Source organism: Colletotrichum higginsianum, chromosome 1 (assembly GCF_001672515.1).
Source record: "Colletotrichum higginsianum IMI 349063 chromosome 1, whole genome shotgun sequence".
In the NCBI taxonomy this organism is placed as follows: Eukaryota; Fungi; Ascomycota; class Sordariomycetes; order Glomerellales; family Glomerellaceae; genus Colletotrichum; species Colletotrichum higginsianum.
Window position 1 is genome coordinate 2,122,677 of NC_030954.1, and position 27,571 is coordinate 2,150,247.

Sequence of the window (27,571 nt, forward strand, 5' to 3'; positions counted from 1 at the left end):
GGGTGACGGGAGAAATGGTGAGAAAAAGAATACAACAAAAAAGTTTTTTGGAAAATTTTGGCCGACGTTCTGAACCCCTCCTTCCAGGCTTACCCCTCCTCCGAGACCCTCCTTTTCTGTTTCGTTTCGTTTTTGGCAATTCTTCTTAGGGTTGCAAGGATAAGGCCGGAATGAAACTTGCATTGAGCCTAAGGGGGGCCATATGCAACTAGACGGGAGAGGTATTCTTCAAAATTCCCCTCGCGGACAAGGGTTGCTGACAGGGACCAGTGATCTAATAACTACACCACCCGCCTAACATCAAAGACCGCCTACATTGCTACTATTGCAGCTTCTTGTACCGAATGTACTACATTGCAGGCTACGCAAAGACGCTTATTTGTGTTAGGAATTGATGCTAAGGATACAAAACAACACTGGAAATCGACTCTCGTGCTATTAAACACTTGATTAAGTGATTGTTCCCTAGGCAGAAAGTTGAGTCTAGGGGGAAAGCAGCCGAACTTGCCGAAGCTCACGACGGACGGTTCACCAAGTCCGTCGTGACAGCTCACACTCAGTTTGTACTCAGTGTCCTGCAAAATTTAGTTGTTACCTTCTTGATGACACAGGTTATGAGCTTGGCTCCGCCCAGTCTGTGCTCGACGATGGCCTCAACATGGCATTGAGACGCATGCCATGCTTTGTAGCCTTCATCGTGTGAGGTATGTCCTTTTCATACAGGCAGTTTACATCCTTGATTTCTTGTCTACAGGTACTAGTGTAGGTAGTGTATGCCTGTATGGCTGCATGGACGCAGAGTGCATTAGAGATGATAAAGTCCTTGTCCGTAATGTCGATAGAGGCCAGGTGTAAGCATTACAGGCAAAGATGAAAGGTCACTTAACAAGAGCAGCAAAGATTACACAAAGACACTGCATTCGTAGACCAAGTTTAAAAACTTTAATTTAGGCAGTGCATTAAAAAGTCGCCTACAATTACAGGGGAAGCAGCTACCATACATGAATGTTAGTAAACTACTCATTACGTTTGGCATCACCATATCCTACCTAGAAGGCAGCAGATTTCTTAGGGGAGACTGTCTAACAGGAGTACTACTATTTCTTCTACTTACTATCAAACCAGTTAAGTTTAAGTATCCTTGACACTTAGTTACTAGGTCATACTTACCTGTTGCCAACCGCAAGCCTACCTGTGTATAATCAAAAAGCACAATGTACTAATGACGCCAAATTCTGTGACAAATTTGAAGCTGAGTACCTGAGATCTGTTGGACGATCCAGAAAGACAAGGTCCATGGCGCATGTATTTAGATGTTGCGAATGTATTATCTCCTAGCAGATTGGGAACCAAAAGATCCCCCGGTTTCATGTATCAAATGAGAGGGAAATGGCAATAGCACCCGGACGCTTGCTTAGACGTCGCCTGTAGATTAGATGCTGTCCTGCCTTGCGCCGATACAACAGCCTCTGTTCAACATGTGCATACCGAAACCTCTCCTTTCACTAGCGGTTTGTTCCATCTAATAATAGCCATCGCAAACTCTTCTCGTTCATATGCCTCACTCAAAAAATGCTTATGTTCATTTCAGTTGCATATATTCTGTCACCTGCATGGCCTACCATGAAGTGGTTCGCCTTCTAGGTTGTTTCCAGCCACTCTCTCCCTAAACTTGTCCCAGTGCCAAGTAACTCCAAACACAACCTAGTCCATGCCGCCTCAATTCCGATACCTTGTCCAGGAGATGGTCTGTGACAGTCAGATGATACCCGTTACACCGTCCCTATTCGAGACACTGCTGAACACTTCATTGCAGTTACATGTGGTTTCGCCCACCTGAACCACGCAAACAATCATTCGTACGCGTAGTATGGATCAGTTCGAAGGTAAACAAATTCCTTCGTTAATCATACTCCGCCAGCACGGCTCTTTTGCAGGACATCTGGGGGCGGCAGGTACTCAGGGCCGAACGAAAGTGGGAGTAGCTATTCGGTAGGTTCAGCATCGTATGTTCCAGCATGCTCTTCTCGTAGGGTTGGGCTGGTCTTACCTCCTCCAGCCTCATCACAACGTACTTGCCATCCTTGTTGAACATGAGGATGGGCGTCTCCAAGTCCACAAACTCGCGAATGCTGGTGGCGCATGTCGTCAGTCTGCCTTCATCTCACAGGCGAAGCCGCCGCAAGAAGGCTGCGTGATAAAGAGTGTGGGGTTTCGCGTAGGGAAACTCACAACTGCCGACACATGCCGCAGGGACTGCAGGGAGCCTCAATATCAGTGGCCACGGCCACGGCTTTGAATCCTCGAATGCCCTCCGTGATGGCTTTGCCAAAGGCTACTCTCTCGGCGCAGGTGCCAACAGGGTAGGAGGCATTCTCAACATTGGCCCCGGCGGTGTACTGGCCATCGTTGGAAAGGAGTGTCGAGCCCACACGGAACTGGCTGTATGGGCAATAGGCCGTCGCCTTCGCTGCCGTCGCCCTCTGGTGAAGCTCATTCACCTCGGCGATTGTGAGTTCGAACTTCCTGGCCGTGTCCGCCGTCTGAGACTCGTTAACGATGTCGAGGATTTCTGGAGTGAAGACCATCTTGGCAAAAAAATTACGGGGAAGCAGAGATGAAAATGAGGTTGTGAAAAAGGTGGGGGTGGAGATATGGCTCGGTGAGGATGGGCACGATAGGTACGGTTGCTGAACGATCTACGATGGCGGTGCCTGGCTGATGATAGCTCTATGAGTTGGTGCACTTGAATGTTCAGGGCGGTTGCTCTGGTGGGAACGTCGTATGAAAGTGCCCGCTCGGGTGTCACTTTTATGGGGTCCGTGTGCCATTGACCCTCCCACCCCTCGGCCGTCTCCGACTTCCGTTTGCATCTTCCAAAGCAATTAGTCTTTTGTTGCTATCAATATTGGAACCGAAACCCGCAGTGCCCATGATTTCCCCTTCACCAACCATGGCAGACGTTGCGCTCCAGCCCCGAAACGTCCTGCCTACTTGGGCCGCTTACATTCCTGGGATATGACACCGGATTGGATGGGCATCCCCGTATGACCTCTCGCGGCAGCGCCCTACACCCGTAACCCCGCAATCCATTCCTGGTTATACAACCCCCCCTCCCTCTGCTTTACTACGCTTTGCCGATGGGAATCGTGAGCGGGTTCATAGCACTAATCAACACCAATGAGATAATATCCTGGTCACGGACTGCAGCAATTTGGCTAGGAGGCACTTACGAGGAGCCGCCGTCGACGACCAGGTTCGCTCCCGTGACATAGGAGCTGAAGCCCGATGCAAGAAATCCGGCTACGCGGGCTACCTCTTGAGGGCTGCCCGGTCGCTCGAGGCCGATGCTGGCCTTCGAAGACTTTCACGGCAATTGTCAGCTAACGCCGCTCAGCAGAAAAGCCGGTCGGCTTTTGCCGTGAACTCACTTCTTTGCCTTGTAAGCTGGCAGGAGGGAATTGGGAGTTCATCCCTTTCATATCAACCTGAGCTCGCCTCATTAACAAACTCTCATCAACCCGTGGCTGCTAGGCCGCACTCACCCCGTCCAAGTCGAGACCAACGTCGATTTGTCCCGGTGAGATGCAATTGATTCTCACTCCGGTGCCCTTGAGTACCGCGACGCCAGCCTTGACGACACCGAGGGCCGCGTGCGAAGCTACTGTGTAACAGGGACCCCAGCAACCGCCGTACGTCGACGCCACACTGCCGATGACGACAATGCTGCCGTACTTCTGCGTCTTGGGCGCCGCGTTCGGGTACGACTGCTTCTCCGTGAGCTTGGCCATGGCAGGGGGCGCGTACTTGAGCGCGAAGAAGGGCGCCATCGAGTGCGCCTCGAAACACCGCTGCAGGTCTGCCGGCGTCGTCTCGGCAATGGACGGTGGGCCGAGCAGGCCGGCCGACGAGACCCAAACGTCGAGGCGTCCGAAGGCGTTGAGTAGCTCGTCGATGAGAACCAGCGTCTCTTCCTCCTTGGCAACGTTGAAGGGGTACGGGATGATTTTGGTATTGGGGTGCTCCTGATTCACCTTGGTCACAAGTGACTTGAACGTATCATCGCTGGCTGTCTTGTCGCATGCTTGGGATTTCTCAGCCATGACACAAGACAAACACGCTCTCGACTCGAGTAGGCGATCGAGATAGCCTTACCGTATATAGAAGCGGCACCATGTGCTATTCGTTCCCTGAGTATACTCCTTACAATCGCATGCAATGGTTGGGGCCATACCTGCCAGCTCTTCAATAATGGCCTGTCCGACGGGCTGTGCGGCGCCAGTTACAACACAGACGAAGCCGTGCTGACACTGTGGTCAGTTCCCTCAGATCCCACTCTTCAGCACCATCATGCCAACCTACAAGCTTGCCATCGGCGCGGTAAGGACTAAAGTCAGCAGCCAAATCCATCATGGGCAAGGATTTCCAAACAACAAAGGCGGAAAGAAGCTGCCACAGAGTGCCGGGAGAGTCGTGAGCTCGCTAGGTTTTGTAAGCGCTGCGGAACGGTGGAATGAATGGTATTGTCTGACTTCGCACTGCAAGACTGGCAGACTATAGGGAAACCCAAGTCATACCACGCATGAGCCCAGAATTCGGGCGGCTCAAACCCACATGGCCACCCGGACCTATGCCGTCACCTTCACGCGAGCTGGGGATGGTGCTTCTCCGAGGGAGGGTCAGCCCATGGGGAGGCGCACCAGCTCGACCTGTCCAAACGCCCGTTCGACTATTGATAAGAGATAAGCTATCGCCAATACTTGTCGATCCCCAGACCTTCCTTTGTCTCATTCGATCTAACAGTAGGTGTTGCTTTCCCTCACCATGACATCCCAATAAGGCCGGAAGCATTTGATAGGAAGGGAAGCAAATTGTATGACTACTAAGGCCAATTCAAGCTCTGGGAAGCCGGGAACGCTGCCCCAGTCTGCGGGCCGCGCGCGGGGTGGATGCCCATCGAACTTCGCTTGCTGATATCGGTGACATTCAAATCGCCGGTATTTGATTGGGCGAGATGTGAGCTAAGAGCCGGGCGGCGGAGATGCTCGAACTGCCCCCCGCATATCTCAACTTGCAAGTCTCCTAGCATTCATCGTCTCTTGATAATACCATGCATACGCGACGACAACAGCAACGGTTATCAGAGACGGCCTGCTGTAGACTACACCTTGTCTATCACGAGTCCCACCAGTTATTTGCGCGGCGGCTAGGCATACATGCTTTCTATGTCCGTTGCTTGTCGGATTGCCCTTATAGCAATATACGGGACAGAGAAGACATCCCCGGGACCTTGTACCTACGCAGACATGCTAATGCAAAAGTTGCTTTGGGTTCTCAAGTCGGACCGACCGAGTGACAGCCATGGTGACATAGCCGCTTTCCTAATCCAAGGACCAACTTTGTGAGTTTAACATCAATGACGCTCTCCTTTACCTACCTACTGCATAGCAGGGTATAGGGTTGACTACGATAGCCACAATCCCTCAAATTGGTCTCACGGCAGCGTCCTGAGTCGAGCGGGTCCTGGTCTATACCATACCTATTAAGAGTAGACACAGAGTATTTGACGTGTCTAAGCTAAGTGTTCCTGCGACGTCTAGGTGACGTACAAACCCTTTCCAGTCTAGAAAAAACACACCGCACCTGAGAAGGAATGAGAAAGCAGTCGAAGTTTTGGACGTTGATAGTTGGGAGCCTACCCATCTTGGTTGTTAATCTCAGGCGCTGCGGAGTGACGTCTGATTCAGTTATCGAAACCCCATTAGAAGGGGTCTGCTCTGGGGTTCGATGGTTCTCGAACTTTTTCGCTGCCCATCGAAACAGACGATACCCAAAGAACCCAACCAAGAACCGGGGTACCGGGCTCTTGAAGCAGCTCCTCCAGTCGGTTACAGCAGACCCAAAGCATACTCCACGTTGAGCTTCCGATCGTTTCTGACGTAAGTAAGGCCCTCCCGTCCAAATAGGAACGGTCTGGGCATTAACGAGTACTGTACAGCAATCATGTAGTTATTGATGGTATAACCGGGATGTGTGGTGAGCCGTGCTCGGTTCTCCTGACCCCTAGTTGACGGTGGTTTGTACTTCGAGATAGATACTCTCGTTGTTTCCTCGGCGACAGCTCCCAAGCACTACGTGATATGTACTCGCGCCACGTTTTCCTGAGATCACGGACACCTGCGGGATCGGCCTGTCCGATGATAGAACTGTACATGCACGCACGACTCAGCGATACTGAGAACCCTGGCAACGTCCCTGAACCCGCAGACCCCTAAAACAAGCTTCCTGAGTGCAGGTCGCAGAATAACGTGCTGAAGTTGGAGCAACGTAAATGAAAACTAAACATGAAAAATGGAACAATTTGGCAAGATCGCTGTCCTGATCTTGTGAGAATGCATGTGCACTTACAGATATGTTGGGTGACCTTCAGCCACCTGATTGATAGGCATCCTTGAAACAGGCGAGCGGAAACATATGTTCGCTTGATGGGCTATGGGAAGAGGATAGTTTTTACAGAAGCTCAGGCAATGGCGAAATGGATCGAGCTGATGGAGTACCATTGGCTCATTCGTTCATTGTTCTTGTAGCATAGTTGTCTACCTGGGGCTATCGCCGACCCGGGGCAAAGTCCGTGGACGAAGGGGTTATTGCGGGCGATTACGCTCCAGCAGGATGACGATGACGGATGAAAAATCCACTTCGAGGCTCCGCTTAGCTGAGATTCTCCTTTGGATGGTGGGGAAAAGGCTGCGGGAAATTGTTAAGGGGGTACTTGAGCCGGACGTCGGATGCATGGGATGTGAATAGGCTTCGGGGCGGGCAATCAGGCTGGAATTTGACGAATTGCGGCACGAATTGCGGTGGGCAACCCCTGGATACTGGACAAACAGCATTCTTGAAGGCTGGGCGGATCAGGGTCCAAAGACCCTTCGGACCGGAGCTGGAGGAACGATGCAGGTATTGCATCATCAGCACCGCCACTGTGGCTGAAAAGAATTCCATCCTCTTCCATCGAATTCAACCTGGGGCCATTTTGGTACTGGAAATGCGCAAGGCGACCCGCCTCTGCAGCCTGCTTTGCCTGCTTTCTCCCTTTATTGTGAAAAATCCAGCGTCCCAATGTCCCGTCCTTAGCGCCGTCGGTTCCATTCAGCCCAAGGTACATTTCCAGCATACTTCCCCCGCCAGGAACTCTAGCCATCAATAACTTCCTCGCCAGCCCGGCTAACTCTTCCTTGACCTTTTTCACATCTCTTTTCCCTTGCAACAACCGACATCTATTCTCGTTTACGTACACCAGATACCCAGTCGCGCAATCGTCTCTGTCGGCCCTTTTTCAAGAGTAAGTAGATAACTCGTTACTGTCTCCCGGCGCAATCCGCATCACTCTCACCTACGTGACGGTTTGGCGCGCTTAGCCTTAGGGTCTCTGAGGCTCGTCCCTTTCAACTCCCAACTGTTTTTATTGTATTCGAGATCTTGCAAGTGCGAGCGAGAGGCCGCGATGCCCCCCCCCCCATAACTTTTTTGATCCATTTGGCTGACCGATTCCGACTTCTGCAGGCCCCTCCATAAACCCCTACTCCAAACTCCTACACAAGTACCACGTCCTTAGACAGGGATCACTGTATTTCCCGACAACATGGTTAAGGAAACCAAGCTCTACGACACCCTCGGCGTAGGTTTCCCAGCCAAGCAACTGAATTGAAGGAGATGGGGTATTGACACGGGATACAGGTCGCGCCGACGGCGACTGAGCAGGAACTGAAGAAGGCGTACAAGACAAATGCTCTCAAGTACCATCCTGGTATGTACCGACGGATCGGCCGCCCTGACGTGTACTTGCTGACCATGTTCCAACAGACAAGAACGCCCACAACCCCGAGGCGGAAGAAAAGTTCAAGGAGATTTCCCATGCTTACGAAATCCTTTCCGATTCCCAGAAGCGTACAGTCTACGACCAATATGGCGAGGCTGGCCTTGAGGGTGGCGCTGGCGGCGGCGGAGGCATGGCTGCCGAGGATTTGTTCGCTCAGTTCTTCGGCTCCGGCAGCTTCGGCGGCGGCCTCGGTGGAATGTTCGGTGGCGGCATGCCCAACCGCGGCCCCCCCAAAGCCCGCACGATTCACCACACCCATAAGGTCTCCCTTGAGGACGTCTACCGCGGAAAGATCTCCAAACTGGCTCTCCAGCGCTCTATCATCTGCCCCAAGTGTGAGGGTCGCGGTGGAAAAGAAGGCGCCGTCAAGCGTTGTGGCGGTTGCGACGGCCATGGTATGAAGACCATGATGAGACAGATGGGCCCCATGATTCAAAGATTCCAGACAGTCTGCCCCGACTGTAACGGAGAGGGGGAGACGATCAAGGACAAGGACCGTTGCAAGCAGTGCAATGGTAAGAAGACCATTGTCGACCGCAAGGTTCTCCACGTTCACGTCGACCGTGGTGTCAGAAGCGGCACCAAGGTTGAGTTCCGCGGCGAGGGTGACCAGGCCCCTGGCATCCAGGCCGGTGACGTCGTTTTCGAGATCGAGCAGAAGCCCCACCCCCGCTTCACCCGCAAGGAGGACGACCTTCTTTACCAGTGTGAGATCGAGCTGGTGACTGCTCTGGCTGGTGGAACCATCTTCATTGAGCACCTTGACGAAAGGTGGCTCAGCATCGAGATTCTTCCCGGTGAAGCTATCGCACCTGGTATGTTGATTCCCTGACCAGTATGTCATCTTCTCATGTCGACTAACCTCTTCCAGACGCCGTCAAGATGGTTCGTGGCCAGGGTATGCCCTCTCCCAGACACCACGACTTCGGAAACCTTTACATCCAGTTCAACGTCAAGTTCCCTGAGAAGGGTTGGACAGAGGATCCTGCCGCCTTTGAGGCTCTCCAGAAGCTACTCCCGGCCCCCTCGCTCCAGACCGTGCCTCCCCCTGAGGCTATGACTGAACCTGCCGATCTCGAGGACCTGGACAACACCTCCCAGGCTAAGGTCTTTGGTGGTGCCGGCGGTTCCATGGACGAGGATGATGAGGACGGCCACCCCGGTGCCGAGCGCGTGCAGTGCGCCTCCCAGTAAACGAAGTGTTTCAGTGTTATTTGACGATACGAGCATATTTGGCGTGGTGGGGAGACGGCGTGGGTCGAGATACTTCTTTTCACATCTGTTACCAAGAACAGAAATGCATATTTCCCAGTTACGAAAGGATGGAAACGGTTGCATGGGAAAGGTAATGGGGTCCTGCCGTTCGGAGGCCGCCCGCACGATGGCGGCAACCGACTGGCAGCGACACCTCGTCTAGACGCGCGCCGAGTCGGGTTCGTCGAGAATGAAGGCTGGTTACAAATGGGCCAGCAGAGTAACAGGGAAATCTGGTCCAGCGGTTGCGTTTTTAAAAACATTACTTGGCTTCTTTCGCTCGACGGACATTCGAGACTTGGTAGGAAGGCGTTCAAGGTCATAGAGAGAGAGAGAGAGAGAGAGAGGATAATCCGCTGAATCGATTTGATGATGACTGTATCTACTTCGCGCACATTAGGATCGACCGGTATTGTGACTCACAACTCGGGCCTATTCCTTACCCAAACTACGACGCCTCCTGCGCTGGCTCCTGTTCCTGGGTGCCCCCCTCTTGTGGCTGCTGTTCTTCCCGTTCCACCTCTTCGTCTTGGTCGTCGTCGCCTCGTTTGCGCAGGTCTTCGGTGTTGTACAGAAGTTTCCGCACTTGCTCGTGGGGCATGTCGAACTCGCCTTCATTCACATCGGTGTCCTGAATTCCAAGGTCCTGTGACGAGAACGCGGCACCAGTCCATCTGAACGAGACAATGCCGTTGGGCGCGTCGTCGTTGTCCGCCGGGTCGATGGTCACCAGTATGTTCGTAACGGCGCTACCGCTGGCAACCGGCGCCACATGAAGTGGGTTCCCGGGGGTGGAAATGGTTTGGACATGGCCCAGGGTATTGTCCTCCGAGAAACGGAGGACGAATATGGCAGATACGCTGAGTTTTGAGATTAGCCGTCGTTGGCATCGCTGAGCCGGACATTTCACACATACCTTTCGCATACCGCCAGGACCACGGGTACCTGCCGGCCGTTGGCCATGACCGTGACGGACAGGAGCTGGGAGACGGCAAGCTTATTAGCGTCCTTCTCCACCTGTTGGACCTGCTCCAAGAGGCCAAATCTGGACAGGACCCTCCCGGCCTCCCAGTCCCATACGAAAAGCTCGCTGTCCCCGCCTCCCGAGACCAAGACGTCCTGACTCGGAAGCGTGAGGGCACTGACGAAGTTGGCGTGACCGAGACAGAAGCCTTCGATGACGTGCGCGTGCGGCATGAAGCGTGAGACGCGGATGTGCTCATCACGGTCCGCCGTGATGATGTACCGCCGGCTGCCCTTGGAGGCAAGCGTCAGGGCCGTAAGCATCGAGACATGGCCGATCTGGAGCGTGTGCTCGAACGTCGGCTGGTCCTTGGGGGCGTCACGCTTCGACTTTTGCTGCTCGCGCAGCTGGCTTTGGAGCGCGCGGAGATTGCTCTTGGAGTGCACTGTCAAGGGGTTGGCCTCCGGCTTGAAGGGCTTTGGGGCCGTCTCCGATGAGGTGGCATCAGGCTGGGTTGCGAGGTCCACTGCAGCAGCTTCCGAGGGGATCAAGGGCAGGGAGTAAACGTCGCCGAACTTGTCCGCGCTGAGGATAGTCTGGTTGTCCGGGCAGATGAGGACAGAGCATGGCCGTTTGGGCATTTGTCTATAACGAAGTGTGTTAAGGGCTAGTGTACAAGACGGTGTAAGTCCAACAACGTACCTCTGGCTCAACTCTGTTAAATTCCCCTTGCCGTCGTGCTCAAAAACCCACAGAGACTTATCGTGTCCCGAGATGGCTAGCAGGTGGCTCCCGTCGATCGTGGTCGTCATGATGGTGATGACAGGGTAGTCTGGGACTCTTGCAAACGCGCCGCCACGGTTGTTCTGCTGCTGCTGGCCATCTCTGTTGTTCCGTCTCATCTGCTTGTTGCCCTTTTTCCTGTCTCTCTTTTGGTGTTCGGGCATCGCGGGCTCACTGTCGACGACCATAGCATCGGCGTCCTTGGCTTGCTTGTCAGTCTCTCCCTTATCCTCCTCGGTGCTCTCAACCCTTTGACGCTTGGCAGGAGGGCCGTCCTCATTGCCGACCGGGGATGAGGGTGTAGGTGCACCTGAGCTCGCATCAACCTCAGTCTTTGAGACAGAGACCGAGGCGGCGGCGGCATGCACCTTTTCAACGTCGGGATGCTTCCATGTTGAGAGGTGAGAGCCATCATCTAGGCTGAAGGAGTGAATCTTCCCACCCCGGGCGGCGAAGACAACGTTGCCAGACGGTTCCAGACAGTTGTAGGGGACTTTCATGGTGAGATTAGGGGTTGTCCCGGCTCAATTGGGTTGAGTACTTTCGTGGTTGTCTGTACAACTTGGACTGAGGTCAAGTAGAACTTTCACTCTTGGACTTATCAGCAATCAGCACCTCTACTCCTACAGCCGGCCCCACCATTGAGACGAGAAAAAAAAGTTACATGCAGCATGTATCTCTCCCTCCAAGCTCGGGCCACCGTGTAGGTACCTGGGCGCTGCCCCGCGCTTGTCCCTTTTCGGAAGAGGACCCAATCAGTTGCCCTAACAGGACAGCGCCTGGGGCCTGGCAGGAGCACACAGTCGCAGGCGAGAGACGAATTTTCGGCTGGTGAAGCAAAAAGCTCGGTTTCGGGGGAGAGGCTCCTTTTTCTCTCCTTCACCACATCAACTTTTGATACCCCAATCCCATCAAACAACACAAAAAAATTCATTTGCCCTTAAACAACCTGCCTTCATAAATAAGAAGATATGGGGGGCAAATCTGCGAACAAGGCCGGCTACTTCGACAAGCTCAAGGGCTTGCTCGAGGAGTACAAGTCCATCTTCATCGTCACCGTCGACAATGTCAGCTCTCAGCAGATGCACGAGATCAGACAGTCCCTCCGTGGACAGGGTGTCGTCTTGATGGGAAAGAACACCATGGTACGTTGCCGATCCTGAATAGTCGTGGGCCCAGATGTGGCGCGACGCTTTCGAAACTGGCTGGGGTACTAATCATCCTTTCCAGGTTCGCCGTGCCCTCAAGACCTTCATCCCCGACTCCCCCGAGTACGAGCGTCTCCTGCCCTTCGTTAAGGGCAACGTTGGTTTCGTCTTCACCAACGCCGACCTGAAGGACATCCGTGACAAGATCCTCGCCAACAAGGTCGCCGCCCCCGCCCGTGCTGGCGCCGTCGCTCCCTCTGATGTCTGGATTCCCGCTGGCAACACCGGCATGGAGCCCGGCAAGACTTCTTTCTTCCAGGCCCTCGGTGTCCCCACCAAGATTGCCCGTGGTACCATTGAAATCGTGTCGGACCTGAAGCTCGTTGAGGCCAACAACAAGGTCGGCCCCTCCGAGGCCACCCTCCTCAACATGCTTAACATCTCTCCCTTCACCTACGGCATGGGTATCGCCCAGGTTTACGACCAGGGCAACGCTTTCCCCGCCGATGTCCTCGACATCGGTGAGGAGCAGCTCCTCAAGGCCTTCAGCGGTGCTGTCACCACCATCGCCGCCCTCTCTCTGGCCATTAACTTCCCTACTCTGCCCTCCGTTATCCACTCCTTCTTCAACGGCTACAAGAACGTTCTCGCTATCGCCATCGAGACCGAGATCTCGTGGCCCGAAATTGAGGCTCTCAAGGACCGCATCGCCAACCCCGATGCCTACGCCGCTGCCGCTCCCGTTGCCGCTGCTGGTGGTGCCGCCGAGACCAAGGAGGAGGAGAAGGAGGCCGAGAAGTCCGACGAGGAGTCTGATGAGGATGGCGGCTTTGGTGGTCTTTTGTATGCCCCCCCCCCCCCCCCCAACTCATTCTGCTCGCACATGCTAACAAGATATCAGCGACTAAATTTGACGGGAAATCGGTGATGTTGCGGCTACTATCTGGGCTACGAACAGGTTTACGACGAACGTGGATCTTGAAGGCTTCATAGATGGGTTGCCGGTCAATTAAGCACATCGCATTTGACGGCGAAAACAAATTGGTTCATGAACCCCTCTTGGTGATGTGACATGCTTCTGAGCATTCACTGTCCACGATGGAAAAGGTTAGTTATGCTCGCTTTCTTTGTTCTCCAATTCCCAACCATGCTTCCGATGATTATATAAACGTTCAAGAGCTTTTTAACCCTGATCTACTTGATGACACACACACATTATCGTATGAGGGAGCATTTCATTTTATATTTCTGCCACAGCAACACCTATCTTTTCCTGTTGGGTATCATGGCTAACATAAAGAAGTTTACAGGCCGCTCTCCACATGCTCCTATATCGTCCCGTGACTATGTCCGGCCGCTTTGCGGTTGTATGCCTCAAGTGATGACTAGCTAGAACTACAATTGAACACCAAGGACTTTTTGTGCAACACGTATTGCTGGTCCTGGCAGATTCGCCAACTTCGCGACCTTGAGTGCATGGCTCTGTCGATTCACCCCCTTACGCAGTCTGTGAACATAGACGAAACCACCATCATCGTCCTCATCCACGTCCGTACAGTACATGTCCACACCTCCACTGCAGTCATCGGCCAACCCATCGGCGATGGCCAGGTCCGCCACCCGGTGAAAATGCGTCGCAAATAGTGTCCGGCACTGGTTGACGGTTACGAGGTGGTGCAGACAGGCGTACGCGACGGCCGTGCCGTCCTCGGGCGTCGTGCCCCGGCCAATCTCGTCCATGATGACAAATGACCGCGGCGTTGCGCCGCGCAGGATCTGCGCTGTCTCCATCATCTCCACCATGAACGTGCTCTGGTCGCGGTACAGGTTGTCGGCGGACCCGACCCGGCTGAAGATGGCGTCGACGATGCCTAGCTCGGCGTAGTCGGCGGGCACGTAGCAGCCGACCTGCGCGAGAATCGTGATGAGGGCGTTCTGACGCAAGAAAGTGCTCTTGCCCGCCATGTTGGGCCCCGTGATTAGCCACAGCCTTCCGGCGGGGCTCCCGCTGCCGCCAACAAGGCAGTCGTTGCGGACGAAGTTGCGCCCTTGCTCGTGGAGGCCGCCCTCGACCGTCGGGTGCCGGCCCCCAATGATGGTGTGCGCGGTTGAGTTGTTGAGGAGGGGCCGGGTGAGCCCTTGCTCGACGGCGAGCGTGGCGAAGGAGGTGGTGACGTCGAGCTCGTCGAGGACGGCGGCGTTGCGGCGAAGCTTGACGAGGTTCAGCACGACGGCGGCGCGGAGGGCATGGAAGACCCGCTGCTCCTCGGTGCGGACGCTGTGGCGGGCGTGCTCGAGCTGCTGGCCGAGGCGCGTCCACTGCTGGTCGTGGAAGGAACTCGTCGACTTGCTGGAACTCAGGGCCCTGATGCTGGACGAGATGGAGCGCGCGTCTTTGCCCCTGATGTGGCAGAAGTGGCCGAGGGCCGGGCTCCAGCGCAGGGTAAGTGAGGTCGCGCCGTGCTTGTCGCGGAGGGTCTGCGCGAGAGTCTCTTTCTCGGCGTGCAGGGCGGCGAGGTCGGCGTGGAGCTGCCGGAGGACCGGGCTGGCACTGGGCTTCATGATCCAGGTCTCGTTGTCGTCGGCGTACGCCTCCCGGACCGACGTGGGACGCCTCTTCTTCGCGGCGCCCTTGGGGAGCACGGCGGCGTCGTCTTGTGTGCCCTGAGTGCTGACGATCTCCTGGGCTAGGGCCATCATCTGCCCCGCCTCGCTCTCTTCCATCTCGTGCTGGTGGACGATGCCCTCCTCGTCGATGGCCTCCTTGATGCGACGCGCAAGCCTCAGGGGGCCCTTGAGGTCTAGCCGCGCCGTCATGTGCGTAAGGCAGCTGGATTCATCGGCGGCTTCTGCCAACAACCGGCGGATGCTGTCGGTGGCGTGGACGGTGCTGGCCAGGGCCACCAGGTCGTCCGGGTCCCCTCTTCCCATGGCAAACTTTTGGACAAGGCGCTGGGAATCATGGCTGCGGCGAAGTAGCAAGACGACGCCGTCGCGAAGGTCGGGATCCTCGACGAAGCGGGCGCCGAGGTCCTGCCTGAGCTTGATCACGTCGAGCGATGTCGATGGGGCGCTGAGCCAGTCGTTAAGGAGTCTGGCGCCGCTCCTAGTGACGGTCCGTCGGATCGCATGCAGAAGGCTACCCCTGAAGTTCCCATCGCGGATCGTCTGCTTGATCTCTAGCGAGCGCATGCTGCTCTTGTCTATGCTCATTGTCTGCGTGTTCTCGTGCCGCATCGGCGGCTGCAGCTTCATGCTCAACCCCAGCAGCCGCTCCTTGACGTAGTGCAGCAGCAGGCTACCGGCCAACACCTCACCGTCGGTGAAGGCACCGCGCGTCGTCTGAGGGACGTCGCTCTCGAGCATGGGGGCCCAGTCAGAGAGCTGCCTGATGTCACCGAATGAACTGTACGTGACTAGATGGCGGTCCTCGGCAAGGATGGAAAACAGGCCGTGGTCCGCCTGGGCTCGCATCTCGCTGTCGAGCACGATCTCCCTGGGGCATATCCTTGAGAGAATCGATGACAGCGCCGAGAGATCGGTGGCCTGGGTGTAGAACTGGCCGGTGGACAGGTCCAGCCACGCGAGGCCCAGAGGCAGTGGTGGTTCGGCTAGAACACCTGTTGTCGGCGTCACGTTCCGGTTATCAGCGGCCAGATGGGTCAACGGGTCTCGAGCTCCTCCTCCTGCTGCCACCCCGCTCAACCCCTCTCTTTCCTCGGACTGTGCCGTCATCGCATGGACTGCCAAGACGTAGTTATTGGCATAGGGGTCCATGAAGTTCTCGTCAATCAGAGTTCCTGGCGTGATGATACGAGCAACTCTGCGGTCGTGCATCAGCCCACCAGACTTGACCTTCTCTGGCGCATTGTTGGGGAACTCCTCAGCAACGGCAACATAGCGGTTCAGGTCCTGGACCAGTATCTTGAGGATTCGATCCAGCTGGAAGAAAGGAAAACCGGCCTAATAAAACACGTTCACACATCAGACCCAAAGAACGTGAGAACAGCGGCGCCAACGTGGAACCCGAGCGGACACGACACCGAAGACGAGAAGAGACTGGATTTACCATGGAGACCGGACCGGCATTCGTCTTTTTCTGGGCGACCTTAAGGTTCAGTAGGGGGCCGTACTCCTCGGCGTGCTCAAAATACAGCTCGTAGAAGCCACCAACACGCGTCAGGAGCACGCAGTTGTCGAACTTTTGCATGTTGCGGCGCGCTTGCAACACGACGGTTGGATAGGCCGGGCCCTCCTCATCTTGCACGGGACGGGGGTCCAGCGACAGAGCCCCTTGGGGTAGATCGTCGAGCTTCACCGTCGATTTGGTCTTCTTGCCCCTGGCAAAGACGGAGACGTGCCAGCCGATCCTCTTCCTCCCGCGCGGCGGCGCGGCAGCCCCACCTTCATGGCCAAAGTTGGAACTGAAGTCGCGTCTCACCCCGTCAATGCGGCGCAGGCGGAGGTGAAGTGCGGAGGTGGAATGGTATCGGGCGGTGGCTATTAGGGGGGGGCCCAGATCATGATAGGCGAGTGCGGTGAGTGGCCGGGTCAACATGTGAGCATGTCATGAAGTGAGCTGTTTGGGCGTGACGTCAATGCTGAGTTTTGTTGCTGATTTCCTTGCCGGGTTGGTGGTTGTGATGACAGGCGGAGGGCTGGATGATGAGATAGTGAGCCGGATGGATCAGTGACAGCTTGGGGAATCATGCGAGCGGCAGTGTGGACATGATACATCGCGAGACTTTTCGGGACGATGCTCGAATCCGCCCGATGCAGGGCCCATTAGGGCATCTTATTACAGTAGGTACCTCACTCACTAACATACCTACCTACCTACCTACCTAGGTAACTGATTACCAGTGGTCACACACAAACACTGAGGCTGCAGTGTTGCCAATTGCTTTGTGGGGCAGATGGCCCAGGCGCCCGGGACTGGTTCGCATCGCTGGACGAAAACCACAGAGCGAGGTCACAGGTGGCATGGAATGGTATGGCTGAGATGGGAGGGATGGACGTGAGAAAAAGGAATGGCATGTTGTGATCGGCGATAAAACTATCCAATGGCCTGCTTGGACAAATGGGGTTTCTAATCGAGTCGAAGCCCGCGAGCGTGATGAAGCAAGCGAGCAAATTTCGGCGATAGCTGAATCATCATTGCGTCGCGGGCGGCGGAGGTGTCGCCAGCCGAGTGCCGGACAAAGCAAGACAGGTACCGCCCGAGCGGAGAAAAAATCGGGGGTAAGGGAGAAAGGAAAGAGTGAAAAAGGCGTAGTATCGGAAATAGGGGTCCTGGCTTCGGCTTCTTGCGGAGACCCGCTAGAAACAGCTAAGGTAAACGCCGTAGTGATCGTCAGAGAGAGTCTCGGGCAATTAGCGGCCTTTGGGCAAGTTAGCTTGCTCAAGGGCACCTGCTTAGCTGTTGTGCACCATCGTCTTACGAGAGAGTACAGGTCGCTAGCGTCATTTCATTGGATTGGCCGCACGCTTGAGGGTCAGTCGTAGAGGCATGTCGCAGTCGAGAACCACAATCCAACGGATGCGCCAGCAAACACAAGATGGGGGAAATGGGGCTTGTGGATGACAATTTATGTCGATATGCTAGACCACGGAACGTTTCGACAACGAGAAGAACGCCACGACGCCTCGCTGTCGGGCTGCAGCAGTCAAACTTTGGGTCGCAGAAAATGGACGCCCACAGCGCCTAGACAACCATTCGGAGGCAATCGAATGCCCCAACTGTCAGTCTGTCAATAAGGCTGTTGCTGCAATGCATTGCCGTGCGGGCGAGCGTCGAATGATAAATCCGTCACGTTGAGATTGACAAGGCGGGGGGTCCACATCATAACGTAGCGTTCGTAGCCATTTCGTGGCTCACTGGTCATTGGGATCAACAAGACGGCTGCATCCCCCCTTCCCAGACCGGGCCGACGGCCAAGGGCTCGCAAGAAAGCGAACGAGGGTGGGATGGAGGCAACCAAAGAATGGGCAGACGGCAGAGGATGCTGCCAACCTGGAACACTCTTTCTCCAGTGGATGGCAGCACCCTGCGTCTTCTGTTCGGGGTAGCATCGCATTGTTCTGAAGCCTGGGTACACATGGCCGGGGGTGGCATGGTTGCGTGCGGTAGTGGGTGGAAAGACATGGGCTGTTTATTATTCGCGAGTGATGGATCGATGATTGAATCGCATGCTAGGGCCCGCGTGGGACCCAGAGGAACGGAGTTGAGAAAAGGTATGCTGCATCTGTGTTATGCGAGTGTGGCAACCCAGACGGTCAGTCGCTGCCGGAAGACATCGTTGGATGCTGCGACGCATGGAAGACTGCTTTGGTACCCTATGATGTCTCGGGTCAGACCAAGAATTTTTTTGTTGGTAATCCGCCCGCAACAGCCGGGAACGGAACGGAAGAGAAAGAGAAGGGTCAGAAGAAAAGAGACGTCGACAAATTCGCAGCCCACGGGATGGCCGTTGTAAGCGGACGTTGGAACAGGTTAGAGAAGTCGGTGAAAGTACCTGGTCCGCACGGCATCGTGGGACGTGGGGTACGTACCGGCCCAGACCCCAGAAGCACGGCGCGGTTGCTATTCGGCATCGGCCGATTTCGACTCCTCCTCAGCCCATTCCCGCTCCCTCTCCAAATTTATCGCCAGACCCTTGGCCCAAACATGGCAGCATGCGCCGTCATATCGCCCTCTGGATTTCAAATATCGTCCTGTAGATATATATGCTTTTCTCTGCGCCCCCGTCCCTCACCCCTCCTTTCCCACTGAACATCTGGTTTGATACGTCCATTCGCCCACGTCTATCTGTCTTCAGCAGATCCCAACCATCCCATACACGCCCTTATCCGTCCGATTTCACGGCCAACAACTACCACTACTACTGCAGCCGCTTCCGAACACATACAGACCCACGCACACATACACCGACAACACCTGCTTGGTCCATCTCAACCTACTGTTACTACCGCGACTGTTAAAAGTGGGAAATCAGACACCTTTCCCTCCCAGTCCTCCTTCACTGGGGAGCACTCGAATATACACAAGATATCCACTACTCACAGCGATCAAACAAAACCATCATCACCCACGCAGCAATACACGGTATAGCAAAGTTGCTCACACCAAACCACCCTCTATGGCGTCGAATCTACCTACCTTCAACTTCAACCCTTTAGCCCCCGTCACGCCCCCGCCCGAGCATCTCACATTCCGAAAACCCGCACTTCCTCTTTCGGCTCAACTGAAACGCAAGGCCGCTGAGGCCAACATCACCGATGACCATGTGACGGCGACTAAGATGAATAAAGAGGAATCGTCACAGAACACTCCGTTCATGGCGTCCATGGCCGCTCCGCCCAAGCCAACGTCGATTCCCAACGCCAGTGCAGCCGACCCGAACCAGCCCACCATGGACCCCCGATACATGGCCATGGTCTCGCGTATCGCCGCCTACTACCAGCAGCGCTGCCAAGCCATCTCCAACGCGCAGCAGCAGAAATGCCAGGCCTGGGCAAACATGCACAGGCAAAAGTGTCAAGAGATGATGCAGGCGGCCATGTTAGTGGTGGCGTGGTACATCCGCGACAGGATCCAGCGGAGGCGCCGGAGGCAAAAGCGGCAATTCCGGACGGGATTAAGAGCGCAGAGCACCCGGTCCCGCATTGCCAAAGGCGAGGGGGTCCGGCGATGGGTCATGAACGTGCCCGAGGGTTTGTCATCGCCGCAGGTCCCGGGGGTCGACGGCCTCGCCGATCAAGAGGAGGCCCACTTCTCCATGGACAGGGAGGTGCCACCGGACAAGGACGCCAAGCTGTTCGAAATGGCCGACGGCATGATCAGGAGTCAGTACCGCAAGATCGAGGTGCCCATTCTCGGCGTGCTCGGCTTTGACGAGGACGAGAGTGAGAGCGAGAGCGAGGCCGATGACGATTTTGACCAGCTCATGGAAGATGAATTCGAGGATGGCGCGGTTGAGGAATACGATGAGGACGAGGACGATTTGGACCTGGATGACGAATATGAAGACGAAGAACAAGAGGCTGGGTCCGAGGTTGTCCACCGTGGCACCGGCACCGGCACAGGAAGCCGGGGTAAGGACTCTGGCTTGTCGTCTTAACGGTGTTTTGGGACTCTGGCGTTATTTTCTCGTCATTTTTCTTTTTGCTCTTGCTTCCTGTTTGTGCGGCGTTCCACGGCGGGGCATGGACACGATGTGATGATTGGATTGGTTACCCTGGGCGATCTACATACCTCACTTCCTGGCTGTTTACTGAATGCAATATACATAGAAATGTACATCCAGCACCATCGTGTCAATAGGCAACATGGCAAACAAACTTAACCGCTTTCAAGAACCTATCTCATTCCCCAGACTGTTCCATGCCGTGGATCCATCAGACAAAGGTGAGTGCGGATACCGATCCTTCTAAGCCGGGGCGGACGGCTTAAGCGAGATAGGGACAAACCTTAATTGAGGATCGTATGTTGAGAAAATGTTTCCAACTGGCGTGTAAAACGAACCATCTTCCACGCTCACATTGCACCTCCATCCCCCTTGAACAGGTTCCTTGCCCCATTTGCGCCGGTTGCCTTTCCCCGATGCATCCAAGGGATGGGAAAATACGACATGGAAGCGCCTCAGGCAACGATTGACTCGCCTGCAGTTTATGTGACAGGAACAAGTCATTGAGCTGCACTGCATGTTCTTCATAACTCCCCCGGATATCCACCTCCTGGACCTCCTCCGTGCGGTCGACGGACCCCCGACATTTACACACTGTAATGTGCTCAGGGTAATGTCCCCCCAGCGCTGCAACTCTACTGCATCCTGAGTACTGTATTTGTATTTGGTGTAACTGCACTCGCTTACCGCATTCACGAGACCATATCCTCCCACAGGGGTGTGTGACACTGCATTTTGGGGCCGAACAAATGGCAATGCTGTGGTGGGCTCTTCATCAGTGTATGTCGCTTCCTGGATCGGTACTATCTCAGCTCAGTTATAGGAGGAGCCGACTCGCAATCATAGCCTTCTTTCCCGGTGATGTTTGAAGCATGCAAAGGTGGCATTTATGTGTCTTCAAGGCAGTTACGGGCATAATTGAGCCAAGCTGGGCAACAGCAACAGCAACAATCGCCACAAAGCGACTTACACCCAGCTCTGGCTTCCCGCACCAACTGCCCATGTCCATATCCCTCGACCATATCTCACAATGCAAGGCTTTGCTCCTCTACAAGGTCCTCAAATTTCCGGTCGTTGAAGTCTTCTCTCCGTTCCTTATTGCCCATAATTCGCAAATCCTCTACCCTCATCTACCACATCCTGTACCGTATCCATACCGGCTGTTCAGGTGCAATCATCGAATCAGAGCTCTATCACCAAGCCTCGTCCTCGATCCTTAACGGACTATCATCGCCTTCCTGTCCCAGACTCTGGACACAGCATCAACAAAGTCGACAATATGAGGTAAGATGGGCGTTCACAGTGGTTAATGATCCACCGAGCAATTCCCCGCCCGATCTTCCCTGGAGTCCCGGCTAATCAAGGGGGATCGCATGATGGCTGCGTCACCCTTCATCACACGCCACCCCCTTTGCCCAACCTCCCCGCACTGCTCTGCTGCACCGACCTGTCCCCGCACGCTCCTACTGGCTCTGTTTCAGCGCCCGCCTATCTGTACTGCAGGGGTGTTCCCGTGCTCTGCCATAGCTCCCCCCGAGAGCTTCGAGTCCGTCCCTGCTTTCAGACAAGCCCGAGATCAAAGCTGACGAGAACAACTCTCTTTGATAGTGACCACAACCCCAAAACTCTTAATCAGCATCTCAACGACGCCCTCAGAGCTTCCCAAGCCGTCGAGAAAGGCGACGGCTCATCTCCAAGTCCCCTTCGACTAACCCATCATCACATATCAGAGCTCCATCGTAATCGTCGGCTACACAACCGCTCAGCTCCACCCGGCACTATCAATCAATTGAAACAGTCTGGACAGCAACTGCTCAATAGTCTGACAGGACAGTCCACTATGGGTGGCGGAAGAGAAATCAAGAGCAAGAGCTCATACCCGGCCCTCGCATCCCGACCCGTTGGACAATGGATCTCCAATCTCTACAAGGATAGAATTAACCAATTCTACTCTCGAGGACAATGGGAGAAGCACAACCTCCTGGCGTGCGTAAACCCCCACCCATGTCCCGTAGCAAAACCCGGAGAACATGCCGCTAATTTGCATCGTAGTATGATGACTGAGGGCACCGCATCGGGCGAGCCTCATGTTAAATTGTCTGTCTGGGACGCGCCCGACACCACTCGCCCGACCTTTGATGACGCCGTCTCGCACAAATTCAAGAACACTGAAGTCGGCGCCTGGTTTGGCCCGTCATGGTCCACCCACTGGTTCAAAGTCATCCTGACCGTTCCGAAAGAGCTGCGGGACAAGGACTTGCTTGAACTCCACTGGGACGCCAACAATGAGGGTCTCATCTGGACCGAAGACGGCAAGCCGCTCCAGGGCTTGACCGGCGGTGGCGAGCGAACCGAATGGATTCTACCCAAGGAGTTCCGGGACGGAAAAGAGCACACCGTTTACATTGAAATGGCCTGCAATGGCATGTTTGGAAACGCGGCCGGCGGAGACACGATTCAACCTCCGGACCCTAACAAGTACTTCCGCCTTGGCCAAGCCGAGATCGTTGCTGTCAACCCCGAGGCACGAGCACTCTACATTGATATTTGGATCATTGGCGATGCTGCGCGAGAATTCCCCCAAGACTCTTGGGAGCAGCACAAGGCTCTCAAGGTTGCTACCGACGTCATCGATGCATTTGAGCTCGGCAACAAGGACTCCATTCTGAAGTGTCGGAAAATCGCCCAGGAGTACCTGGGCCCGCACGTCGACTCGCACAAGGTATACAGCACCGACAAGGAGCCTCAAGTCTACGGCATCGGCCATTGTCATATCGACAGCTGCTGGCTCTGGCCCTGGGCTGAGACGAAGCGCAAGGTTGCTAGATCCTGGTCCAACCAGTGCGACTTGATGGACCGCTACCCCGAGCTGAATTTTGCCTGCTCGCAAGCCCAGCAATACAAGTGGCTGAAGGAGCTTTACCCCTATGCTTTCGACCGCGTCAAGACCAAGGTTAAGGAGGGCAGGTTCCACCCCATTGGTGGTAGCTGGGTCGAACATGACACCAACATGCCCAGTGGTGAATCTCTTGTTCGACAGTTCTTGTACGGCCAAAGATTTTTCGAAAGCAACTTCGGCGAGCGTTGCCAGACTTTCTGGCTCCCCGACACATTCGGATACTCGGCCCAGCTTCCCCAGCTCTGCCGGCTTGCTGGCATGAACCGCTTCCTTACGCAGAAGCTCAGCTGGAACAACATCAACAAGTTCCCGCATACGACCTTCAACTGGGTTGCGCTTGATGGAAGCCAAGTCATCTGTCATATGCCCCCCTCAGAAACCTATACTGCCGAAGCCCACTTTGGCGACGTAAAGAGGAGTGTCAGCCAGCACAAGTCAATGGACCAAGACCACACCTCCTTGCTCGTGTTTGGCAAGGGGGATGGCGGCGGAGGCCCTACCTGGCAGCACCTCGAGAAGCTTCGCAGATGCCGCGGTATATCCGATCAGGTAGGCATGTTGCCTAGAGTGCACATGGGAAATAGTGTCGACGACTTTTTCGACAAGCTCGAGCCGAAGGCTACAGAGTTCGTCACATGGTATGGCGAGCTCTACTTTGAGCTTCACCGCGGCACGTACACCACGCAGGCGAACAACAAGCTCAACAACCGCAAATCCGAGAGTCTGCTCAGGGAGGTTGAATGGCTCGCCACTATCGCGACGCTCAGCGACAGTGGCAAGAGCTACAAGTATCCCAAGAAGGAGATTGATGACATGTGGGAGGCCGTTCTGCTTTGTCAGTTTCACGACTGCTTGCCAGGCAGTTCCATTGAGATGTGCTACGATGATTCGGACGAGGTGAGCTGCAGATCACAGTTGTAGCGTTACTCATGCTGACGTGCCTACCTAGCTCTATGACATGGTTTTCAAGACCGGCAATAAGATTCTCGAAGACATTCACGGCGTGCTGGGTACATCCACTATCACCAATGGCCGCATCGCAGAGACTTTCGCGTTGAACACTCTCCCCTGGCATCGACGAGAGGTTGTCGAGATTTCGGACACGGAAGCTGGTGTTGCCTGTGGCGAGGGCCAGTTGTTGGCCATTCGCCCCTTCAAGATCTCAAAGGAGGAGCCGGCGGTAACTGTTGAGGAAGTTAGCGCTGGCGTATTTGTGCTGCAAAACGACCAGCTCCGCGTCAAGGTCGAGGACGGTGTCATCACTTCTCTCTATGACCGCGCTGCCGATCGCGAGGTCATTGAGAAGGGTGGCAAGGCCAACCAGTATGTCATCTTCGACGACAAGCCGCTCTACTGGCAAGCCTGGGACGTTGAAGTCTACCACCTCGATACGAGAAAGGAGCTTCGCTGTGGTAAGACATCGATTTCGGAACAGAAGGCGCACCGCGTCAGCTTGACGACCGAGATCAAGGTCAGCGAGGAGAGCTCAATCAAGTCTACGATCACGCTTTCGGCAGCCTTGAAGGGGGTGCAGTCTTGGGTTGAATGCCACGCTGAAGTCGATTGGCATGAGTCTATGAAGTTCTTGAAGGTCGAGTTCCCTGTTGACGTCAGAAACACCGAGGCGTCTTACGAGACGGCGTATGGTCTCGTGAAGCGGCCCACTCACTACAACACAAGGCATGTCTCCTCATTCAGTTACATAAGGAAAACCGCTAACAAGGTCACAGCTGGGACATGGCCAAGTTCGAAGTCTGCTGCCACCGTTTCGCCGATCTCTCCGAGCACAACTATGGCGTTTCCATCCTCAACGACAGCAAGTATGGGTTCGCAACCGTCGGCAACCTACAGCGTCTTTCTCTCTTGCGATCACCCAAGGCCCCTGACGCTCATGCTGACATGGGGACCCATCAAATTCGCTGGGCAATCTTCCCTCACGAGGGATCCTTGGGTTCTTCGACTGTCCGGGCAGCGTATGCCTTCAACAACCCTCTGAGACTCCTATCGGCGCCCAGAGCCGTACAGGCGTCTCTCAACAAGAGCCCCGTCAAGCTTACAGGAGACGGCTCTCTCATCCTCGACACCGTGAAGCGTGGCGAAGACGATGAGGATGTGACTCGCGGCGAGCTTCCGAAGCGCAAGGGGCGCAACGTCATATTGCGTGTGTACGACAGTCTCGGCGGTCAGAGCAAGGGTGTAATCGAGACCACCTGGGACGTCAAGCGCGTTTTCAAGAGTAACCTGTTGGAGGATGACATTGAAGAAATCAAGATCGAGGGTGGGAAATTCCCGATTACGCTGCGACCCTTTGAGATTGCAACCTACCGCCTGGAGTTGTAGGACGCGGACCTGAGCGATTGCGGTCTTGACCACCAATGCGCCACGGATGAAGCCAAGGGTGACGAATTAGGCTTCGAGTGCTGAGCCTGGCGACGCATAATAATGGTGAGAAGGGAAGGGACACGACACGCCCCTCAACGGGTGTTTTGATGGACGTTTCGCGACGTGTGAATACCTATGTAAAAACACATGAACAAAAACCACACAAAAAAACCCACCCAGTAATCGTTCTTTATATCCTTTCCCTACATGCGCCGCCGTCCCGAACGCCGTAGTGACTTCAGCCTTGCAAATTCCCTGGGAATAGCGGGAAAGATGGACGTCATTATACTATACATGAATCAGAAAGTCTCATAATGATCAGTTTCCCGCTTCTTTTGACACGAAATCCTTCTTTTTTCTTCTTCTTGTTTAACATCACAACGACCCATCCTGAGGCAACTCCTCGATGACGCCTTCGACCATGTCGATGAGTTCGTCAATATCCGGCCTCTCGGCGGGCTCGACGTTGAGACACTTTCTCACGACGTTGCGGATGGGCTCGCTGATCTTGACCTCGCCAGCACCTGAGGCCGTTGCGTCGGCCGTGGCGGCGGCCTTGCCCTTCATGCCGCCGCTGGTGCCGGTGCGCTTGATTCCCTCGTCGGGGAAGCGCCAGTCGCCGCCGAGGACGCACATGCTGAGGGAACCGCCCGTCTCGTCGGAGCGGGCCTCGAAGGGGGACTTGCCGACGAGGCAAGCGTAGAGGGTGCACCCCAGGGACCAGATGTCGACCTTTGTGTCGATGACGGTGCCGGTACGCACGTCAAAGAGCTCCGGGGCGCGGTAGGGCATCGTGCTGTGTTCGGCCGCCGTGTCCTGGGTCGCGATGGCGAGGGAGTGGGACGTGATGGGGATCGGGGACGGCGCGATGGAGCCGAGGTCCATGAGGATCGGGTTCGAGCCCGAGTCGTCTATCATGATGTTTCCTGGAAGAGAGAGGGGGATTAGTGGTCTTGTCCGGCGAATACTTTGGGGGGAGGGGGGGAAGGGGTTTGTTCGGGCCATTACCTGGTTTGATATCCCGGTGCGCGTACGACTTTACGTCGCCGGAACCGGGCGTCTCGCCTTCCATCAGTGGCCTCTGCTGCTCATTCTCGTCCTCTTCATCGGCGCCCGCCGCGGCGGCCATGCTCGCGACGCGCCTGCCCCCCTTGTTTTTCTTCCCGCTCTTCTTCCTCTTGGGCCCGTTGCCCTGGTCCTCCTCATCACCGTTGCCTATCTCCATCCTCTCGATGCCCACGCCCGGCTGCCCGCCGCCGCTGCCGCCGGTGTACTGGTGCATCTCCCTGAGAGCCTTGCAAACGCCCAGAAACAGGAGCATGAGCCTGCGCTCGGGGAAGGTGGTGTGGTTGACGAGGTTGGCGTTGATGAGGTCCTGGAGGTTGCCGCGGCGGTAGTAGGGCAGCAGAACGTAGACAGTTTTGGAGCCGGGCTCGCCGCCTCGCTCGGTGGCGATGGCGTGGTCGACGCTGTGGATGATGCCGGGCGACCGGGCGAAGAGGCGGTAGGCATCGACCTCCTTCATCGCCTGGGCGACGGACTCGGCGCCGAAGGGGCAGCGGATCTTCTTGAGGGCGAGCTCTTCCGAGGTCTGGGTGTCCTGGACGAGGTAGACGTAGGAGAAGCCGCCCTGGTTCACGAGCGTCGTCAGTTTCACGACGTTTCTTTCTTTGCTGTCTTGTCCCGACAGTGCGATTACACACAGGGGAAAGACAGGTTGCGGAAGGACGATGCAGGAGGAAGAGTAAGAGGATAAAATTATAAAATGATAAAACAGAAGAAGAAGAAGAAGACGAAGACATAAGACTTACCTCGCCCAGGAGCCGGAGGATTTTGAAGTTACGGCTATTGATCTTGAGCGTCGGCGAGCCGGGGAAGCAATTCAGGCAGTTCCCAAAGGAGTAGAGGACGTCGAGGAATATTTGCGCCATGGTAGGCTATCGGGAAATCGACGACAATGTCGACGTGTGTCTGTGTATGCGTGATACGTGTGGGTTTTGGCGACGTTGACGTCGTGGTCGTTGGTGGTGCTGCAGACCTTCCCAGGATAAGTATGCCTTCCAGCCGAAGCAATTG

At 55.3% G+C, this 27,571-nt stretch overlaps 10 protein-coding genes across 10 annotated transcripts; 4 read left to right on the forward strand and 6 right to left on the reverse strand.

Annotated features, from left to right (window-relative positions):
* Positions 1-1,907: 1,907 nt before the first annotated feature.
* On the reverse strand, positions 1,908-2,588 carry CH63R_00653 (Cytidine deaminase; the record flags this gene model as incomplete). Its single annotated transcript, XM_018295628.1, has 3 exons — positions 1,908-1,985; positions 2,051-2,132; positions 2,233-2,588. 3 exons carry the CDS (start codon positions 2,586-2,588, stop codon positions 1,908-1,910), a joined length of 516 nt encoding a protein of 171 aa, XP_018163990.1.
* Positions 2,589-3,127: 539 nt separating this feature from the next.
* On the reverse strand, positions 3,128-4,103 carry CH63R_00654 (3-oxoacyl-(Acyl-carrier-protein) reductase; the record flags this gene model as incomplete). Its single annotated transcript, XM_018295629.1, is given in 3 exon segments — positions 3,128-3,218; positions 3,234-3,364; positions 3,546-4,103. 3 exon segments carry the CDS (start codon positions 4,101-4,103, stop codon positions 3,128-3,130), a joined length of 780 nt encoding a protein of 259 aa, XP_018163991.1.
* A 48-nt stretch (positions 4,104-4,151) lies between these two features.
* Positions 4,152-4,410, reverse strand: CH63R_00655 (3-oxoacyl-(Acyl-carrier-protein) reductase; the record flags this gene model as incomplete). Its single annotated transcript, XM_018295630.1, has 2 exons — positions 4,152-4,304; positions 4,363-4,410. 2 exons carry the CDS (start codon positions 4,408-4,410, stop codon positions 4,152-4,154), a joined length of 201 nt encoding a protein of 66 aa, XP_018163992.1.
* A 3,232-nt stretch (positions 4,411-7,642) lies between these two features.
* Positions 7,643-9,073, forward strand: CH63R_00656 (DnaJ domain-containing protein; the record flags this gene model as incomplete). Its single annotated transcript, XM_018295631.1, has 4 exons — positions 7,643-7,678; positions 7,738-7,807; positions 7,864-8,694; positions 8,751-9,073. The coding sequence occupies 4 exons, from the start codon at positions 7,643-7,645 to the stop codon at positions 9,071-9,073; spliced, it is 1,260 nt and encodes a 419-aa protein (XP_018163993.1).
* Positions 9,074-9,581: 508 nt separating this feature from the next.
* Positions 9,582-11,380, reverse strand: CH63R_00657 (tRNA (guanine-N(7)-)-methyltransferase non-catalytic subunit TRM82; the record flags this gene model as incomplete). The annotated part of the gene is made up of 3 exons (XM_018295632.1): positions 9,582-9,993; positions 10,050-10,742; positions 10,800-11,380. 3 exons carry the CDS (start codon positions 11,378-11,380, stop codon positions 9,582-9,584), a joined length of 1,686 nt encoding a protein of 561 aa, XP_018163994.1.
* Positions 11,381-11,851: 471 nt separating this feature from the next.
* CH63R_00658 (60S acidic ribosomal protein P0) lies at positions 11,852-12,936 on the forward strand (the record flags this gene model as incomplete). Its single annotated transcript, XM_018295633.1, has 3 exons — positions 11,852-12,025; positions 12,111-12,871; positions 12,930-12,936. 3 exons carry the CDS (start codon positions 11,852-11,854, stop codon positions 12,934-12,936), a joined length of 942 nt encoding a protein of 313 aa, XP_018163995.1.
* Positions 12,937-13,423: 487 nt separating this feature from the next.
* CH63R_00659 (MutS domain V) lies at positions 13,424-16,586 on the reverse strand (the record flags this gene model as incomplete). The annotated part of the gene is made up of 2 exons (XM_018295634.1): positions 13,424-15,991; positions 16,098-16,586. The coding sequence occupies 2 exons, from the start codon at positions 16,584-16,586 to the stop codon at positions 13,424-13,426; spliced, it is 3,057 nt and encodes a 1,018-aa protein (XP_018163996.1).
* A 2,581-nt stretch (positions 16,587-19,167) lies between these two features.
* CH63R_00660 (uncharacterized protein) lies at positions 19,168-20,148 on the forward strand (the record flags this gene model as incomplete). Its single annotated transcript, XM_018295635.1, has 1 exon — positions 19,168-20,148. The coding sequence occupies one exon, from the start codon at positions 19,168-19,170 to the stop codon at positions 20,146-20,148; it is 981 nt and encodes a 326-aa protein (XP_018163997.1).
* Positions 20,149-22,054: 1,906 nt separating this feature from the next.
* On the forward strand, positions 22,055-25,453 carry CH63R_00661 (Alpha-mannosidase; the record flags this gene model as incomplete). Its single annotated transcript, XM_018295636.1, has 4 exons — positions 22,055-22,200; positions 22,267-24,010; positions 24,063-24,754; positions 24,844-25,453. The coding sequence occupies 4 exons, from the start codon at positions 22,055-22,057 to the stop codon at positions 25,451-25,453; spliced, it is 3,192 nt and encodes a 1,063-aa protein (XP_018163998.1).
* A 417-nt stretch (positions 25,454-25,870) lies between these two features.
* On the reverse strand, positions 25,871-27,426 carry CH63R_00662 (Serine threonine protein; the record flags this gene model as incomplete). Its single annotated transcript, XM_018295637.1, has 3 exons — positions 25,871-26,421; positions 26,504-27,125; positions 27,307-27,426. The coding sequence occupies 3 exons, from the start codon at positions 27,424-27,426 to the stop codon at positions 25,871-25,873; spliced, it is 1,293 nt and encodes a 430-aa protein (XP_018163999.1).
* Positions 27,427-27,571: the final 145 nt, after the last annotated feature.